This window comes from Marmota marmota, unplaced genomic scaffold, assembly GCF_001458135.2.
Source record: "Marmota marmota marmota unplaced genomic scaffold, marMar, whole genome shotgun sequence".
NCBI classification, from domain to species: domain Eukaryota; kingdom Metazoa; phylum Chordata; class Mammalia; order Rodentia; family Sciuridae; genus Marmota; species Marmota marmota.
In genome coordinates, this window is record NW_026000221.1 from 24,511,367 (window position 1) to 24,524,821 (window position 13,455).

The 13,455-nt window shown below is 32.9% G+C and overlaps 1 protein-coding gene across 17 annotated transcripts in view; it reads right to left on the bottom strand.

The window, feature by feature from the left end:
• The window catches only part of Chd9 (chromodomain helicase DNA binding protein 9), a 251,656-nt gene that overhangs the window by 95,092 nt on the left and 143,109 nt on the right, over positions 1-13,455 (bottom strand). For 13 of the 17 annotated variants that reach the window (XM_048792193.1, XM_048792190.1, XM_048792188.1 and 10 more), the window contains one exon: positions 7,980-8,311. In XM_048792193.1, coding sequence (XP_048648150.1) covers positions 7,980-8,311 — 332 coding nt within the window. Of the gene's footprint in view, positions 1-7,979; positions 8,312-9,114; positions 9,389-9,475; positions 9,559-10,419; positions 11,098-13,455 lie in introns of those variants that run through there. The other 4 variants (XM_048792198.1, XM_048792197.1, XM_048792199.1 and 1 more) reach the window with 3 other exon arrangements.

The window sequence follows — 13,455 nt, forward strand, 5'->3', positions numbered from 1 at the left end:
ATTTGATGCACTTTCTCACTTGCTGTCCATTGCCACCATTAATGGATATCTTACACTAGTCAAAAGAGAGTTCCATTCTTAAGAACTTCACATGAAATGCAAATCAAAGTCTATTAATATTCTTTAATACACTGCTTTAAAAGGCATTTTCTTCATGATGGGTTAGCTAAATAAATTATGTAAAACAAATGTTCTGATATAATATCTAAGTGGCTGCTTAAAGACTTAAATCCATTAAATAAAAACCTCAAGGGCTGGGGCTGTAGCTCAGTGGTAGAGCACTTGCCTTATACATGTGAGGCACTGGGTTCGATCCTCAGCACCACATAAAAATAAATAAACAAAATAAAGATATTTAAAAAAATAAATAAATAAAAATAAAAACTTCAAGGAGCTTCAGTGGTGCATGCCCTTAATCCCAGGGTGCTTGAAGGCTGAGTAGGCGGGGCAGGAATCCACAAGTTCAAGGCCAGTCTGAGCAATTCAGCAAGACCCCATTGCAAAATAAAAAATAAAAAGGACTGGGAGTGTAGCTCAGTGATAAAGTGTCCCAGGGTTCAATTCCTAGTTGGATCAAAACAAAACAAAGCAAAACAAATTCCTCAGGAGGAAATGTCAAAAGACTTTCTACAAAACAACTGGCCAATATGCTTCATAAATGAAAACCCAGGACTGGAGATGTAGCTCAGTAGTAAAGCGCTTGCCTCACCAGTGTATAAGAACTTGGGTTCAATCCCCAGTAACATTTAAAAAAAAAAAAAAAAAAAGTAAAAAAATCATAAAAGACAGAGACTGAGGAATTATTGCCAATTAAAAGGAGTTTAAGGAGACATGAAAACAAAATGAAGTGTGGGATCCTGAATTGGATTAGGGCCCAATAGTAAATCTACAACAACAACAAAGGAAAAACAAAAAACATCTGTATGAGGATTAGTTAACAGAATTAGTAAAAGGATTGTATAAATTTGGAACAGGAACTCTGACCTATTTTTGCAAGTCTAAAATTATTTTTTAAAAAATCAACAACAACCAAAAAACAAATGTGCAAGCAGATGTGCAAGTCCCAACCCCAGGTTTCATATTTAATAAGTGGGATTCCAATATGACTTTAAAAATATAACCCCAAGAGATTCTGATGCTCTACCAGGTTTGGGAACCATTGACACAAAGAATTGGGAATACAGGAAATGCTAGAAACAAATATTCAGGATAATAAAACTATTTAATATTTATATAACACTTAACACTGCAAAATATCTTTGACTCCAATATCTCAGTTGATTCTGAGAAAAATTCTAAAATTGACAAAGAAGATATTGGTCTTGAAACACAGAGAAAGAAAGCTCAGCTCCAAAAGGTGAAACAAACTGCCAAAGCCACAGTCTAATAAAACAACAAAAGGTCCCTTTATTCCTAGATTTCTATTTCCAACGTAACTTACTGATTTTAAGATAAAGTGGCACATATACTTCAACCTGTGAATAAAGACTTAATACCAATAAACATGGTTTAATGAATAAAGAGAAATCTGAAACCATATAATCTTTTAGTAAATCATTAACAATGATTTATCTGACCACCCCCCAACCCACAGCCCCAGTATCCAGGATTGAATCCAGGGGCCTTGAACTTGCTAGGCAAGCACTCTACCAATGACATACATCCCCAGCCCAGCTATCTGTCTCAGGAACAATCAGAAATCTCTACTGTCTGCACAATAGCCACAATAGCAAAAGACAGCCACAAATATTACCTAATGAAAATCAGACAATTGAAAAGAATACAAATAATATAATTAAACAAAATATCTAACAGCCACAGAGCATCCCATTCTTCTAAAGGTTAGTTTCCTATATTAATTCTAAACTAAAATTTCATTATAAATAAAAATAAAAGGTTACTATAAATCATTCTTCAAATAAAATGACAATTTATTATTTAACAAGATATATTTCCAAAGGAAAGTAATAAAGTAATATAGAACAAATTAATAACAAAGGCTTTACACAAAGTATTGAGTTTTAAAAACATAAACAGGATCTGTTAATCAGTATTACCAAACTATAGCAACAGATATTCAGGCAAGTAAAAAAAAAAAAAAAACCTAAATATCAAAACATAGTTTGTTTCTGACAGAAAATGGCAATTGAAACTAAGGTATGAATTTGAAATCCTAATTTGTTTAATAAATATAGCCATTAGAAAACTGCAAGGTTTATACCTGACATGTCTATACTTGATTTTTAGATGCAATTTACGCACTCATCCAAATTCTGCCCACAAGTTATTAGATGCTGTGTAACAAGTTGTGTTTTCTAAATGTGTCAATCTATAATGGCCTCCTGTTGATTCTCTCATTGCAACAACTGGACAATGAATCTAAACCAATTAGTCCATTTATAATAATTAATATATCCAATTCACCATAAGTGAAAAAATAGACAATACTATTTATATTCACATTACTTTTCTTTGCAAGCCAAAAGAAAGGAATTGAGGTTATTTTAAATGTCAAAGATAAATTTTATTACTTTTCTTCAATTTAGTTTAAATTGTAATCCTTGAATATGTGAAAGCAACATTGCAAACTTTTGGTAACTTGGATTATTATTATTTCCTGATTAAAGTTAGACATCATTTTTTTCAAAAGACTGAATTAAATGATATGTCAGTATGCATTCTACTGTCATGTATAACCTTTTACAAAGAATGAAAAAAATATACGAATTGAACCAATCATGGTGACCTAGGCCTGTAATCTCAGAAACTAGGGAGATTAAGGAGATTTTTCTCTTACTGACATAAGATAATGGTCCATCTTGTTGGGTACAGTGCTGCATACTTGTAATCTCAGCAACTCTGGAGGATGAGGCAGAAGGATCACAAGTTCAAAGCTAGCCTTGCTTAGCAATTTAAACACTGTCACAAAACAATTGTTTTTAAAAAGGCCTGGGGATATGGCTCAGTGGTAAAGCACGGCCTAGTATATGCAAGGTCCTGGGTTCAATCACCAGTACCACATGGAATTAAATGAAACAAAAATAATGATGTGTCTTATAATCGATGACATCTTAGATTCAATATCCTTTATTTTATTTATCTTTTCCTATGATAACCCTTACTAGATCATGTAAAGATATAATTCATAAAATTGAAAATGTAAATTTTATTTTATTTTTTGTGGTGCTAGGTATTGAACTCAGGGCCTTGTGCATGTGAGGCAAGCACTCTACTGAGCTATATCCCCAGCTCTGAAAATGTAAATTTTGACTGAAACTCATAGCAACATATTTATCAACTCTTTTTTTAAAAAATTTTTGTTATAGATGAACGCAATGCCTTTGTTTTATTTATTTGTTTTTATGTGGTACTGAGGATTGAACCCAGTGCCTCACACATGCTAGGCAAGTACTCTACAACTGAGCTATAAACCCAGGCCCTATATCAACTCTTTCTGCAGAATAATGTTTCATATTTTTACCAGGTATTATAATTTAGATAAAAGCAGTGAAATTAATAGTGCATTTTATCTGCTTGGCTTTGAAAAATTATAGAACTTATATAAACACTACTAATAAAAATACATAATAAATTAATGACATGTATTTTTACAACTGGGTTTTTACTTTTAAGGCACAAAGAAACAATTAACTAAATAGTGTATTTATATTCTATTCAAGCAGACATTTCAAAATTCCTATTGTTTTGAAAAAATTATAATCATTGGCTCATGTATCATCTTATTAACATGGAGTGATAATTTGTAATGATTCCTCCTTTTTTTCCCCCTCAGGTTTTATTCGATCTTATTTTTTCCTTCCAATTTTATTATATGGATAGAAATCTCTCTCTAGCATGTTCTTTTTAACATGTATATATAATGGTATTTTTAACGTGTATATATAATGGTATATACAAACAAATGTTATTTTCTTCTTTCCTCTTTTGTTTAAATTTTTTTTTTTTTTTAGTTGTTGATGGACTTTATTGTCTTTATTTTTATGTGGTACAGAGGATCAAACCCAGTGCCTCATGCAAGCTAGGTGACACACTACCACTGAGCTACAACCCCAGCCCTGGGGATTGTTCTACTGTAGAGATACATCTCCAGTCTGCCTTATTTTTTATTTTGAGGCTACCCTTGAACTTGCTGTCCTCCTGATTCAACCTCCGAGTCACTTAGATTAGAGGTGTATACCATAGTGCCTGGCTGAGATTTTAGGATTTTATTTTTATTTTTTCATGCTGGGAATCAAAGCCTGCACCTTGCGCATGTTTGGCAAGCACTCTACCACTGAGCTACATCCCTGACCTCTACTTTAGTCATTTGAACCTTCAAAAATAAAAAGGAGCTGGTGGCACACATCTGTAATCCCAGTAAGGAGATAGCAAATTTGAGGCCAGTCACTACAATTTAGTAAAGCACTCTTTCAAAATAAAACATAAAAAGAACCAGGCATGTGTCTCAGTGACAGAGCACACCTGGGTTTAATCCCAAGTATTTCAAAACAAACAAAAATTCAGGTATTTCCCGTTGTAACTAAAGAAAAAAGGCTACTTCTAATACTTGATAAAAAGTATTTCTGTAATAAATAAAATTATGAGTAATAAAAAGTTAATCACAAAGGACTATAACTGATTAAACTTATATAGCTATGAGAATATTTATTTATTTATTTACATTTAAAAAACCATTTTAGAATCTAACTCTTGTTAAATTTCAGGCATATTTCAAACAAAATTTCCTTACCATCCCAAATTCTACTTTAGTTAACAAGATAAGCAGTAGCACACTTACAAGAAAAATAGCCATTAACGAGTTAATCTATCATCTTCCTTAAAAAGTAGCAACCAAAGTAGGTATGGTGGCCCACTCCTGTAAGCCCAGGTACTTGGGAAACTGATGCAGGAGGATCCCAAGTCCAAGACCAGCCAGGGCAACTCTGTCTCAAAATAAAATATAAAAAGACTAGGGAAATGCACCCCAGGTCCAATTCACAGTACCTGCACTCAGAAAATAGTCACTACCATTGGTCTGGGGGTATAGCTCAGTGGTAAAGCACTTGTCTAGAATGTATGAGGCCCTGGGTTCCATCTCCAGAACCATAACCACAAAAAAACAAACAACACACACAAACAAAGTGTGATAACTGGTATGTGTCCTCCAGTATCCCATTTCTATTTGATTTAGGAATGGAGATTTAAGAGAAAGAGAACCCAGGTACCTGAGTGAGTATAAACATACAGGAAAGTGTGTAACTCCTAGTCTTGGCTTTTTCCATAAAAAAATGCATGCTATCTATGGTCTCAGAAAATGTTAACAACAAATGCTTTATAAGCACCAAGCATGTTCTAGATATTGGTTTATAAGTCTTAAAAGTTATTAACTTACTTTGTTCTCAAAATAACACTGTAAGGCAACTACTGTTATTATTCCCATTTTACAGATTAGAGGTTAAGTGTCTTGTCTGCTCAGGTTTATACTACTTGTAATTGATGAAACTGGAAATAGAACAAATGCAACTGGTTTCAGAGCTAAAAATTTAACTACATTATCATACTGAATTGAAATGCCTACCATAAAGTACAGAATTATTATAAAAATTAAATAAGACTTTGAGAATACTCTGAAAAGGACATTCTATTCCTTTCATTGAAAAAAAATCAATGTACAATAGTGATAAAAGATTTCAAACACACTTGCAAGCAAAGGGAATAATAGCAGTATTGTTTTTCTTCAGATTAATCTTCTCAGATTAAAACATATGAGTTAAATAAATATGAACTGACTGTACATCAACCATAAATTATTGTTGACAATTTACTCCTTAAATTTTTTATTTCATACTGTTAGTGGTTAAGTTGCAACATACACTGCCTTTCAATGAACTGATATCAATAATTTTATATTAGCAGATCAATTCTTCTAAAACTAGAAAACCAAAAGTTTAAAAATGTTTCATAAATCATAAAATGCTGCTAGTTAAAATGATGCAATTGATAAAAATTAAAAACAGCAAATTCAAAATTTACAGTTGCTTGCTGGAAGAAATAGTAATGAAATATTATAATCCACACTAACAATAGAACTCTGGGTTATATATGAATTTCACTTATTCCAATTATGTTTTTTCCTCCAACATGATCATAACCTTTTGTTTTTAGCTGATAAAGACAATCAAGATTGTTTTATTCTAAAATATAGGCAAGATTCAAATTTATTTACTTATCTGCGAAATTTATTTACCTATCTCTACCAAAAAGGCCTAAAACCGGGCATATATTCAATAGTAAGTGTTTGCCAAGCATGCACAAGGCTCTAGGTCAGTATTTCACCATGTATTTAAACAAAATGGAAAAAAAAAAAAGTTATTTCTATCATAATTCTTTTTTCTGTTTTCTAGAGTCTGCCACCACTAAAACCAAAGCACTACGGCTGGGGATATAGCTCAGCTGGTAGAGTGCTTACCTTGCAAGCCCATGGCCCTGGGTTCTAATTCCCAGCACCACCAAAAAAAAAAAAAAAAAAAAAGGCACTAAATTGATAAAGGTTACATAGTATTAAAATTTACTGCAAATAAGCTACCTGCTACAGTGTTACTACTTCCAACTATATTAACTTACTTTAAAATAGTAACTATAACTTTCAAAATTTATCTACTATTTTCCTCTTGTATTGTTTTTCAGAGTGCTATCCTTCTGAACAGGACACTACTCTGCTTGTATCACTATAGAAATTAAAACTGGAAAACCTCATATTAATTTTTAATATAGCAAGAGATTAAATATGGGTTTCTTGAATTAAAACTAGACGTAAGTATGGAAAAATAAAATACTTTCATACTGAAAACTTAAGAAATAAATGGGTAGAAATCTAACTTCTGAATTCCATTTTACCTGTCTGCAAATAAAATGCAAAATCAAAAGCTACTTATTAATCTATTATAATAAGAGCCCACATTATTTAATGGTTTGGATTGAAGAATATCACAACCAAACTAAAACATTCAATTTGGTGGTTGCATTTAAAATGGTAAGAATTCAATTGGTTTACAAATTTTTTTAAAATTCTAAATATCTGCAAAATGTATTAATAATTTCTTAAGCAAATGAAGATCTTAATAACAAGGGAATTCTTTCTTCATTGTGTACATTTTTTTTTTTTTTTAAAGAAGAAACTCAGTAAAAGCACTTTAGGTAAAATTGCACATCAAGTCTTCGAGAATGACCAAATAGTCCTGCAAAAACAATCCTAAACTATGTTAGCCTTAGGTAATGCTTATCCTTGCTGGTAAAACATACATATAAAGCCATAACTCTTATTATATTTTATTTTTTCAAAATGTGTTGAACAGTCAAATAAAAATACATAGAATTAAATTACTCTCCTACAGCAATTCTTTGTCCTTTAAATTATCTTGGAGCATTAATCCTCACCTGGCCTCTTTATTACATAAGGTAAATCAGAGCTTATATGGGAGTAAGTCAGAAAGAGCCAAGAGCTAGTTGTTATTGTTGACTTACATGGTCTTAGTTCTATTGCCATTCCATTTAGCCCAAAGTTGTTGATTTTGAGAAAATATTGTACTTCATGTTTCTGAAGGGCAAGGTGCAGTGATATGGTAGAATTAAGTGGTAAAGAAATCTTTTAAAGAATTATGATGCATGTTTGCAAACAAAATAAATTTGGAAAAAATAAAAAGTAAAAAAAAGTAAAATCCACAGCCATATGGATTTTTCCCCCTTGTTTCATATTCTTTCACTAAAATTAATACACAAAAAGCTACATTCACAGAATAGTAAAATTTAGTATGTCCTAAAATATGGCCCAATTCATTCATAAAAGAAAATAAGGTACACTTGATATCCAGTAATATAAAACTCTAATGTTGTAGTAAACATGTTATTCTCAAAAGTAGAAGATAAAACACCTGCATTTTAACAAAAATTAAAATAAATTAAGTATAATAACAACTTACCCAATTTTTGTCTTCTCTTTTAACTTAGAACAAGTTTTTGTTTTTTTGTTGTCTTTGTCCTTTGGCTTGGATTTTGTCCTTCTACCTTTCTTTTCCTCTTTGCCTTCAACTGAAGCACTAGGAAAGTTTTCAGGGCTCATTACTCGTGGAATATTGCGTTCCCCACGCTCCTTTGCTTTTGCTATGGCCTCTGATATTATACGATTAGCCTTTTCTTGCTTGCTTTCTGATTCCACCTTTTTTCTCTGCTTCTTCTCAGACATGACCCTCACCTGGGTATTCTGCAACTTAGTATATGTCCCAGAACCATCATTCTTCTTGGAAGATGGAGGCTAGGGAAACCAAAATATTATTTTTATGGAATGTACCAAAGTATATTATAAAAACAACTGACATAAATATCTGAAATTTTTAAATTAAGTTTAAATAGAGAAGTAAAATTACATGAGCAAATATGCGAGAACTACAAACAAATTTAAAATTAAGATATTTTGCTTATCTGGAAATCAGTAAAAGTATAAACAGCCCAACTGCTGCTTTGAAAATGAAGGTTAAGGAAGGATGAATATAGATTCATTGATATTTTCATAGCATTATTGGTTCATTAGTTGATCCAGATTTTGTCCTGTACATGTAACTTGTTAAAATTTTGTCCTATAAATATTCTGTTCAATTGGAATTAAAGTTTTTTTTCTTTCCTCTCCACTTTAAAACTCTGAAAATTATTAATACATTTAAAATAGCAATTTTAATTTAGAATCACTACTCTTTATAGTTTATTATGGCTTTTTAAAAAACAAACCCTCTATTTTAAAACTAGAATGAGAACCTGAAATCACTTAAATCATTTTAATGCAGCAACACAATAGTTAGTAAACAGACATTCTCATACTTAAAATTAGAGAAAGTTTTAGTTTTCCCATTAAAGAGTTAAGTAGATTTTTTTCCCCTTTTTCTGTATCATAATTATTTTGCTCAAGCACTATGGGAAAGAACAAGTTTTATAGTTTTACATTAAGATTATTAATATTTTAGCAGTATCACAGGAAGCAGATCAAGAGCATTTAAAAAAGAATTTCCTTGTCAAACACACATTCATCCACATACTTAGATTACAGTTTTGTTATGTTCTTACCCGTAAACATGCCTCTGACTATAGCAAAGAAAAAAAACATCAGGAATTTCCAAACACATTTTCATGCTGATTCCAGTGTGTTTCACCGGTATCTTTTCTATACCTGCCTCATCAAAGGTTTCATAGCAGTGCTGCAGCACTGGGAAAAGAAGGAGGGCTTAGAATTGCTCACTAAAATGCCACCTTAAGGCCTACAGGCTATAACAAATAACCAAGACTCGAGAAAACAGCAACAAGCTCAAGATGGCGATGCAGTACGACTCCCGCAGCAGCAGCCAGTAATAAGGAAGGTTATTCAATCCCATTAGCCTTTTAGCCCAAAGAACCCCTCCTCCTCCCACTCATTCAGGCTTTCACTTACCCTTCCTCTTGGCCTCTTCACTGAAGACATTTTTGGCGTCAGACAAAGGCTTGCCCTCTGCTTTTTCACCACCCCAGGCAGTGCTCAAGAAAAAAGCATTGAAAGAAGAATCCTAAATGGCCTATTTAGCAAGCTGCAACCAAGAGATGCACAACCCTCCACAAATACACATTTTGATTTATCAATACATTTCTGCCTTGGCAAGTTTATATCTACTGTTCATCCTATTTAGGAATGATAAAGACTATAAACCCTCCTAAAAAGCTGAGTTTCCTCAATAGCTGTAAGCAGATAGCCAGATTCCAACAAAGCACAGAAAGAAATGAATGCACAAAGCATCAAAATGCATCAGCATGAATATTAGAGATGTCGTTAAAAATACTGACTCCTTCTGCGGAAGTAGGCCAGCAGATGGTGCTACCAGTTATTATTCCATTAGACTCTGCAATTTAACCCCCAATGGACTGTTCTTCCCTCCATGTAACATATTAACTCTCTCTCTGCCATTTCCTGCAATAAAGTTTTAAAAAAAATATACCAAAAAAAAAATGATTAAAAAAATAATTTGGAAACTACAATTGTGGTGGAATGACTTTATGTGGCTATCAATTTTTAAAAATACAATACAGTTTTCACTGAGAAAAATAATTTTACATGACATCTTCATAAATCTGTGAAATATTTAAAATATTGAAAATAGCTAAAGATGTGCAAAGTATTATGAACAGGACATGCAAATAAACACTTAAGTAATTGACCTTTACTCCTGATATTCTATTTTAATTGAACTGCTGTTTTTCAGATAAAATTTTAGGTTCAATTCTTTGCTAAAAATAAATAGCAAGTCCACTTGAATTTGATCACTGGTACAACTTTTCTGTTTAGAAAAAATTGAGACTATTTTAGTAATGCCTCTAAGTAGCTAAAACAAAATTTCACTTTACTTTTTTTCATTAATGCCAATTTTTTCAGTTGGTCTTGGCTAGTCATCTGATATGGCTACCAAAGCACACTGTATTGTTTTTGTTTTTCTTTCTGGGCACCAAAGGTCACAAAACAGAGATCAGCACTATCTGAACAGTGTCCTAGAAAGATCAATCTGGACAGCATGAGAAAAGATTAAAGGCAAAAAAGGACCATTAAAAGCAACGAAAGGATCTCACTGACCTAGAGATCATCCATGAAAAAAATCATAAGACTGAACACACTTAGTACTTACTAAGTGCCAAGTTATTAAGTACTTTGCATGCATTAATTAATTTACTCCTGAATGGTAAGTGGGTAATAATAGATAATGAATAGAATGGGGGTGGGCCCAAATGAGAGATTTTTATTTTATTTATTTATTTATTTTTGTGGTACCGGGGATGAAACCCAGGACTTCCCACATGCTAGGCAAATGTTACTCCACGAAACTACTACACTCCAGCCCTTTTTATTTTATTTTGGCCAAGCAGGCCGAATTTGAGATTCTGCAGCTTCAGACTTCAGAGTAGCTGAGATGATCCGCCATGCATAATGCCCTTTGAGAAATACTCTCACTGCAGCATTACAAAATAGTAAAAGGAAATTAACAATTACAAACTTGATATCAATAATATCACTAAAAGCATGACAGGGCATGGTAGCACACACCTATAATCCCAGCAACTTGAGAAGCTAAAGTAGGAGAATCATAAGTTTGAGTCTAGCCTAGGTAACTCAGAAAGACCCAGTACCAAATATATTTTTTTTTTAAAGTGGATGGGGTATAGTTCATTAGTTATCACATCCCTGGGGTCAATCCCCACTATTAAAATCAATCAATTGATCAGTCAATGTAAGAACTAAAACTTCCTTTGAATGCCAAGTCCTGTTCCTAATATTTCATATATATTGCCCCAATCTTTAAGCGATTCTATAAAGCTGGCTATGGTGGCACATGTCTGTAATCACAGTAGCTCAGGAGGCTGAAGCAGACGAATTGCAGGTTCAATGTCAGCCTCAGTAACTTCGTGAGACTCTATTTTAAAACAAAAAATAGAAATGGCTGGGATGTGGCTCAGGGATTAAACCCCATTGGGATCAATCTCCAGTACCTGCCCCCTCCCCCAAAAGGGAATATGTGTGTGTGTGTGTGTTTATGTGTGTGTGTGTGTGTGTGTGTGTGTGTGTGTGTGTGTGAGAGAGAGAGAGAGAGAGAGAGAGAGGGGGGGGGGGAGAGAGAGAGAGAAGGGTTAGTTCTTTTCATACTGAGTATGAAATGGAGAGCTCCATCAATTGGAAATTTGGGACTTGATCCTCAGGGACTGAGTGGACAGGGCTGAAACACAAGATGTGGATTCCAGGGCTGGGAATATGGTTCAGAAGTAGAGTATCTGCTTAGTAAATCCAAGGCCCTGAACCTAGGCCTTGATACCATGAGGGGTAGGGGGAGAAGATGTAAATTACCCTGCTCTTTCTTTACCCTTAACTCACTGATATTCTATTCACAGAACCAAGAACTCCAAAATATCTTACTTCTCCTATAAAAACTTTTCAATCAATTCTATTACCTGATTCAAAATCCCAATTGCTTAATAATAAATATTAACAGTAGATTGATATTAATTATTATTATTAAAAATATGAACAGTAATATTAAGTGAATCTGTGATCAAATATTCCTTCTGCTACTAGAATACAAAACTCTATTCTCATAGAATATTAACACCAAGGTGTTAAGTAACTAAATATCCTGAATATCAAATCATTGCCCAATTCACACACAGACAAAAATATACTATGTTAAGGTTCTTGGGTTCCTTTCCCCGATCTAAACAGTATGCAAATTCTGTCAAATCTACTTAATTGTGTTTTGTTTTGTTTTTCTCTTCTCAGTCCCCAGAACATCTGGTTGTATTAATTACCCATGTGTGATTACCTGGAGAAATATCCTCCTGTATAAAATATACATTATAGTCTTTAAGGGTAACAAAAGGTCAGGTCTGCAACCTACTCTCAAATGGAGTAAAGGAATTTTGTGGTACTATAATTGCATTTTAAGTTTCTGATAATTTCAAAATACGAGATATTTTAAAAATTTAAAACAAATCCACAGGCCTTCTTCCGCAAATACCTGTATGTTAAATGATTTTTAAAATACAAAAAGGTAAATACATTAATCGTATCAAATATTCACAAAACAAGAAAAAGAAATCATAAGAAAACAGCTAATGAACAACCAATAATAATAAAAAAAAAGAAAACAGCTAATATATGCAATACTTTGACAAATAGGAGTATAAATGGAAAACCCTGGACATCATATTTTAGTATTGGGGAAACTCAAGGATTTACAGTATGAGTATTTTTCAAATCATGACCAAAAAGCAAGTAATAATGTATATTTAGTAGGTCAAAGCTAGCACTGTAAATATGAAATAAAACAAAATAGGACGGTATTTAAAACTTGTGGATGAATTTCATACTCTGAGGAATCAGAATGTTTTTATCATGTGGTAGTTCCCTTTTCCTTCATGAGGGGAAGCAGCAGAGATTTGGTCTAAAATCAGAGGTTTTGAAATTTGAATAGGGATTGTTGCCTGTTCTTGAAATTTTCCCACCTACTCACTCTCCCACACTGAGGTATTTAGCCATTTTAGTTGCATAAAAGTAAGTAAAATTATTGAATCACTAGTATGTAGACATGAGTAAAAATTTAAAATTTCCAAATTTAGGAAAAACAAACAAGTGATTTTCAACAACATACGTATTAGTAGCACTGTAGCTAAAAATCTTCCAATTTTCTCATGAGAGAGGACTGTCAGTCTTCAGGCTTCGGGGTCTAGGTACAAGGAGGTTACAATGGAAGAAGATGTGAAAGAAACATTTAGCAAGACTTGAGTAAGAATGATTTTGAATGTGAAGAAAGACAATGTAGAATAACCAGGAATGAAACTCTAGCAGATAAAGAGGGGTTAATGAAAGAATAGTAAGATGAGTCAGGATAGAGTGGTGTC